The sequence below is a fragment of the Gopherus evgoodei genome, chromosome 12 (assembly GCF_007399415.2).
Source record: "Gopherus evgoodei ecotype Sinaloan lineage chromosome 12, rGopEvg1_v1.p, whole genome shotgun sequence".
In the NCBI taxonomy this organism is placed as follows: Eukaryota; Metazoa; Chordata; order Testudines; family Testudinidae; genus Gopherus; species Gopherus evgoodei.
This window is the reverse complement of record NC_044333.1, coordinates 304634-311637: the sequence shown is the minus strand read 5'-3', so window position 1 is coordinate 311637 and position 7004 is coordinate 304634. Positions and strand designations below refer to the sequence as shown.

At 51.1% G+C, this 7004-nt stretch overlaps 1 protein-coding gene across 1 annotated transcript; it reads right to left on the bottom strand.

Moving 5' to 3' along the window:
• Positions 1-905: 905 nt before the first annotated feature.
• LOC115660475 lies at positions 906-6493 on the bottom strand. Its single transcript, XM_030581947.1, has 8 exons — positions 6444-6493; positions 6167-6284; positions 4593-5105; positions 4040-4195; positions 2838-2960; positions 2346-2448; positions 1845-1919; positions 906-1018 (listed from the first exon to the last, which is right to left on the bottom strand). Exons 1-8 carry the CDS (start codon positions 6491-6493, stop codon positions 906-908), a joined length of 1251 nt encoding a protein of 416 aa, XP_030437807.1.
• Positions 6494-7004: the final 511 nt, after the last annotated feature.

Below are 7004 nucleotides of genomic sequence, written 5' to 3'. Positions count from 1 at the left end.
TTCAACCCTTGAGGGGTCATATGGGGATTTAGTTGGGGATCGGTTCTGCATTGAGCAGGGTATTGGACTAGATGACCTCTTGAAGTCCCTTCCTACCCTGCTAGTGGTAGTCTATGAGCTGCTCTGCCCCCTATTGCTGGGAATCATTAATCCTGCCCTAGCCCTACTTCTAGCCCAGGGGTAGGCAACCTATGGCACAGGTGCTGAAGGCAGTACAGAAGCTGATTTTCAGCAGCACTCACACTGCCCGGGTCCTGGCTAGCAGTCTGGGGGCTCCACATTTTAATTTAATGTTAAATGAAGCTTCTTAAACATTTAAAAAACTTTATTTACTTTACATATAACAATAGTTTAGTTATATATTATAGACTTATAGAAATAGACTTTCTAAAAATGTTAAAATATATTACCAGCACACAAAATCTTAAATTAGAGTGACTAAATGAAGATTCAGCACACCACTTTTGAAAGGTTGCCAATCCCTGTCCTAGCCTGTTCCAATCCTGCTCTTGACTCCTGACTCCAGCTCCAAACCTTGGCTCCCCTCGGCTCGACCTCCTCCATCCTGACCACTAGGCCCCACCACCCCTGCTCCAGCCACTGGGGCCAACCATCCGTGCTTTGGCAGTCGACACCAGCGATATGTAGGAGTCATTAACCTCCGGGCTTTCCAAGTGTATGGCCCTGACTTTCTCAGGTCTGGTTTTCATCTACCGTTGTGCTACCCAGTCACATGGCTTTATTAGAGCCCTTTCAACAGCTTCAAAGTCTTCTCTACGCCTCACTGACCTACATAATATTCTGTCATCTGCCAATATCCACCTCGTTGTTCAGTCTGTGTTCCAAAGACACTGTTGTACGTACCATAGCAGGACAAAGAGGTCTTCTGTGTTGGTTCCGGTTCCCTAGTCGAATGCAGAACCCGACACGAGATTTCCAAGCTTCTGCAGCCATTTGTAATATCTATTGAGGATGTGCCCTGTCGTCCTGTCAGATGTCAAAGGCACTTCCTGAAAAGCTGAAACAAAGAGGAAATGGGTTGAAAGTCCCATGGTGCTGATGTGATTGGTGCCTAGGAAACATCCCCTTCTGATGGCCATTGCCACATGCTATTAGCTACCCAAGAGTCTGGGGGCAAGAAACAACAACTCTGCTACTCCCAAAATAGCCCTGGACAGACAGGAGACCCCATTCCGTGCGTAACTTCCCCCTCCCCCAGCATACACACATCCACACACTAAAATACAGGCAGGTAGGGGGCAACTGTTCTTGGGATGGAACAGAAAAGTGACAACAGCAGAGGTGTTAAATGATCCAACATTTACGCACAGATCCGCAAAGGGATTTAGACTCCTAAGGTCTACTGAAATCCTTTGTGACCCTGTGCCTTCGTTCCTTAAGAGGTCACAAGGAAAGATGTTTCCATTGTGCACTCAGGGGATTTCCTATGAGCTGATAACCAAGTTATGAATGGTTCCCTGCCCTGAAATCTCTCCATTACAGGGAGGGCAAGTGATGAATCTTTCCCTACAGAGGGTAATTATCATCATCATCACCCTTAATAATAACAACAGCCCTTTTCAATTCTGTTAGACCTTCCTTTAGAGACGTTCTGACCTCTATGAAGACAGTCTCCCCACACAGCTCTAAGGCTACATCTATTCTAGGAGCTAGGGATGGAATTCCCCTGCTCCCGTACATGTATTGTGGCACCTTGATGAAAGCTCGCGTGACCATCCTTCTTCCTTAAACTCTGTCCTTAGACAGAGAGGGACACATTCAAACCTGTGTTCAGACCCCTTTATTTCCCACAGAAGCACAAACACACAGAGGTATTTCCTTACCTTCATACAGGCGGGAGATGCCATCTTCATTCACTGTTTCAGACAACAAGTCACAGTAATGGTGGATAGTATTTCCTAGACAAACAATGAATCTCATTACTTTTCAAATTCTTCGCTGAAAACTGTGAAAGATGCAGCCTTTCTCCCAAGACAGCCCTTGGGAAATTAAATACATTCCATACATCTGTTCACAAAGCACATTAGATAAAGCATCAGAAGCCTAGAAGTCACTCAGAGACTGATTTCCAAAGGAGATTGAATTCACATCATGCTGGTTTCCCCAAGGCGCAGCCAAAAGAGGAGTTATGGGTAGTGGAAATTGGTGTGGTCAATATAGCTAAGTTGCTCCCTTCATCTTGGAAGTCATGTTAATCTCTCTCTCACTCATACACACACACACTTTCAGGATTCTGGGGCTGTCAGAGAGAACAGAGCAGCAGTCTAGAAAAGGGCTTTGAAGGAAGCAGTTCAAAAAAGATCAAGTGAAGTTGCTCTGCTTACCAATGAACAGGGCTGCAGAATGTCTGATTGTTGTCTGTGAGCTTTCCAGGTACTCTAAGGCCTGGAACAGGAATTTGGGGATGTGGCTCTTGTTGTTCTGCATCTAGGAAGAAAGAAGAAAGAAACGTACAATATACAAATGACATGTTCTTCCCACAGCGACTAGTCCAGGGAAGCCAAAACATAGAGCCAGGGCATGGCAACAGCCAGTATGAGCCCATACGCCATAGCAGCACCTCTCTGGAGTTACTATCGTGTTCTCCAGAACCTCAGCTTTCATTTTCAAAGACAAAAGTTTGCAGGTCTGTCAGTTGAGGAGACAAAATTTCAAAAATATGAAGGGATTGTAACTCCTGCAGAAATGAACCAGCAGAGAGCGTGGAATAGAGTCCTGCCACCCGACAGAAGCAAATGGATACTCAGGGTGTGGGGTTAGAAAGGTGTCCCTCAAGTCCCCATTCACCACTCTCAAGGCACAAGGAATTCACCTACCAAGCACTTCCAGGCACACTTCAGGTGCTGTGTGGAGCCATCCCAGGCCATGCTGCGGAACAGCGTCTTCAAATGAGCCCACCTGAGAAACACTGTGCAGCGGAAGAGCGTCAGTTTGCATCTCTGCAGGAGAAGGTGAGACCAAGAGTGTTCTCACTGAGAGAGGGATAGTCTGGGGGACATAGAACCTTCCCCATCCCTTCTTCTCCTGCTTTTCCTGCTAGTGGAGATTCCTGTCATTTGTTGTACACAGGCGTGCACTCAGGAGAAAGAATTGACTGGAGAGAGCCAGAGCTGTTCTGTCTTTGGATGGTTTGGGGCGGTTGTCCAGGGCCCTGCACTTTGGGGGCCTTGCATTTCAGAGGGACGCAGGACATGGGCCATGTTGGGGCCAGGAGCAATACTCCCAGTCCCACTACGCTATGCCCCACCTTGCCAGCTCCCAGCGACATTTGGGAAATGAGGGGGTGGGGGTTGGGGGGAGGGGAGGAATAGGGATGGGGCAGGGGGCGGAGCAGGGGTGGGCAGAGGTGGGGTGGGGCTTGCGGGAAGGGGTGGAGTGGGGGTGGGTCTTAGGACAGAGTAGGGGGTGTTGTCCCAGGCCCTGTGCCCCTCTGTGGACAGCCCTGGAAAGTTTCATAAGAGATTTCCACAGCTCAGTCCTTAGGCGCAAAGAAACTGCATGAGAGCGTGAGTCAGCTTTGAGATCCCAAATAGTCAGACCACAGGAGCCCCAGATCAGGCTTCCCTCCACATCCCAGTTGGCCCAATGAAAGAAGGCAATGTCCGGTGAATGCTGGGACCTGGAGAAGTTCTCTCAGGAGCTCCAGGGAAGAAGTCAGGGCAGCTGCACCCACTTTCCAGAAGGCTGTGGGCAAATATCAGCTCCCTGACCCGAAGACCACTTACAGATCTATGCTCCCGTTTCTTTTGCTGCCTCTTGTTGTGAACCTTTGGATGCAGCAGCCCAAAGGCCTGAGGCCTGTCTTTGCAGGAGGGGGTCAGGGCTCTTTCCCAGAAGGAGGCTTTTCTTCCCAATTGTGCTGTGCGCTGTGAGAATGGGGGAGGCACTAGGCTACAGCATGGAGGGAAGCAGGGACGAGAAGACTCTACTTGGGCAAGGGGCTCTGGCCATTAATAGAGCGGGGTCCCAGGGGAATCTGGCTCTTTGTGCTTAAGGAAATAATGACCGTGGCACTTACCAGTGTCACACTCTCATCCTGGTCTTCAAGGTGCAGCAGCAGCGGGAGCAAGCAGTGGATCATTTCCTGCTGCACGATGGGTTTGTCTGGGTCCTTCACGCTGCTCACCACGTTGCCAAGCAGTAAAATGGCAGCGGAGCGCACCCTGTCCCTCTCCTGGCAATGACACCCAGGGAGAGGGGAAGCCCGATTAAAGCCAGGCAGGATCAGAGCATAACGCGACAGAGTCATAGTCCTCACGCTGCTCCGGTTCCCCCGTGTTAACTGACTTGGCTGGCGGGAGCAGTGAGGCCACCAGGCCAGCGCCACAGACATCTTGTACAGAACAGGGCCTGAGACACTGTGCAGAGCAGGGCAGCCCCGTGGTGTCCTAGGCGCAATGTCTGTCTGGAGAGCACAGAATCCTAGACCCCTAGAAGCTTAGGGGAGAGGGAAGGAAAGCTGCTGGAGACCGGTCTGGGGAAGGGGAGGAGCAGCTGCTGGAGCTTTTCAGGGAGGTGCTGCTACAAAACACAGCAGTTCTTTTGCTCTTTGGTGCCCCAGAGAGCCGGGCCATTCCCAGCCCACCTCTTTCCTGCTGGGAATCTCCACCTCTTTGGGGGCTGGTGTTCTCCAGACAGCTGGTCGTCTGCCCAGTGCCAGGCCCCCTCTCCCCTAGGCCAGGTGGCAGCAGGGGCTGGGAGTATGGCGCTGAGGCTGAGGTTTGCGGAGAAGAGCTCTGACAGGGAGGTGGCTGAGCAGGAAATTCCCCACCCATGGCAGAGGCACTCCTTGAAGGCTCCATGGCAGGGCTGAGGGGTGGGAGGAAAGAGGATGGGGAGGGAGAGACAAGGGCACCAGAGACAGGCGGATGGGGCGAATGGGGTTCTCCTGTGTTTCCCAGCCTTACGTCGTCAATGAAGGGGCGAAGGCAGACTGCAATGTCCTGAGAGATGGAGCCAAGCGCCTCCCCGTCCAGGAGGTAGATGATGTCTCCAGCTTTATGCATGGCCCCCATGATGCACCCTCCATCCCTGTCACAGAACATGTCCATGATCGCTGGCAGCTGGGCCCGTAACGATTGCACCTGCAGGAATGAAGAAGACAGCTCATTACTATGCTGGGTGACAGCCTGGGGCATATGCTGCCCCATCCCACTCCCACCTATGAGAAACCACAGCTGGCTCAGCCCCCCAATGGGGCACAAAGTCATTCTCCTGTCACTCTGTGCCAGCTGCTCACTGTAACCTTTGTCTTTGCTCACTCGCCTCCCCCACTGCATCACATCTGCAGTCACGGGTCAGCTCATGGGAGCAGGGATCACGTCGTGCCTTGATTTGCTCAGTAAAGCACCTCCAACATTTGAGCGCTGTGTGTTAAACAACAGGCTTGGGTGTGGATCTCGCTCTCATTGCCGAGCTATTCGATAGACATCGGCTTCCTCGGTCCCCTGGGCAATCCATGCCTCTCACCTTTTCTGGCTGGAGCACAATACTGCCAAGGCCTCGCACACTTAGCCAACGTACAATGGGATTTTTGTCTTGGGTCCATTCCATGAGCTGTGCCTGGAACTCTGATTTTGTCAGTATCGTCTCAATGGAAGGACTCTGGAGAAACTGGAAAGAGCCAAATCTACATCAGGTTGAGGAGCAGAGGTCTTCCTGTGGGGTCTGTTCCCTGGAGAATCATCTTCACCAAATGACCACTTACTCCCATACAAAGTCTCTGGTGTGTAGGGAGCCAGTTGCTGCTCTTTCAGTTGGTTCGTTCCCAGAACTTAGACTAATGCACAAGTCACAAATAAACCCCTAGGGAAAGGGGAATCTCCAGGCCCCATTGAGTGCCATGGAGTAACCCCTGGGGCAGAAGAGAAGCAGAACCCCAGGAAAAGGTGAGGAGAGAAGCATGACATTGGGGCACCCGAGAAACATCTCCTCTTGTCACATGATCCCATCTAGGCACATCCAGCCAGAAGTGATCTCACCCTGTCTCTCCCTCCCTCTCTTTGCCATGCCCCATGACTATCCATGTGCGGAGAGGAGCTGGCTGGCTCTAAGGCTGCTGAGCTGCTGACAGTGTGCACAGAGCTGACTGGCCTGAGCTGCTCTCCAGAAAGCCCACTTGTGCCTGTCAACTAAAGAATCTCACCTCAGTGCAGAAAGTCATGGCGATATTTCTCTGCTCCTCCTCCTTCTCCCTTTGGACAATGGTGACGGCCTCTCTGAAGACGGCAGGGAGCTGAGGGTTCTCAAACTCGATCATGGCTCTGGAACATGGAGCAGAAAGTCCCTTGTGGTTATCAAGGGGGAGAGAGAGTTTCTTTCTAGTTGCTGGGCTAAGATGGCAGCCTGGAATAGAGGAACATTTCACACAGAAATCCCATTCCCAAGAGAGACCCACTGAAGAGGAATCTTTGGGCTCCTACCTTGCAATCAGGCCAACACCCTGCGAGTAGTAATATCGTAAAGCTATCATGTCCCAACCCTGCTGAAATTGGATGCTGGCAAATTCCTTCCAGTATCCGGACATGGAAAATAGAGTCTTCACAGCCTCCACTGATGTGCTAAAGACAAAAAATACCAGTGTCAGGCAACGAGATCAGCCCCAAGCATGGCAAATCTGCACAAGCCCTGGCACACACAGCGTGGACAGCAGGAGTTAGCCTCCCCGAGGATAGATCCAGCATGATATCACGGTGCTTCCCTGCTCGGTGGGCCCTGTTGACACTGCAGTTTCATTGAGTTTGTAACCAGTTAATGACACTGTAGCTTCTTAAGATGGTTGATGTCATCACTCAATGCAGTAGAACACTTGATTCTCTACTGTGACAGGTAACAGGACTCAAGTGGGCATGTGGGGCCAGATCCTTAGTTGGTGTACACGAGCCTGGGCTAACTATAGCACCCGACCAAATGATGGCCATGAACAGACCACATGTGTTTAGCAAAACAAATCTGTTCTTCCTTTTCCTTTCAGTCATTATCGT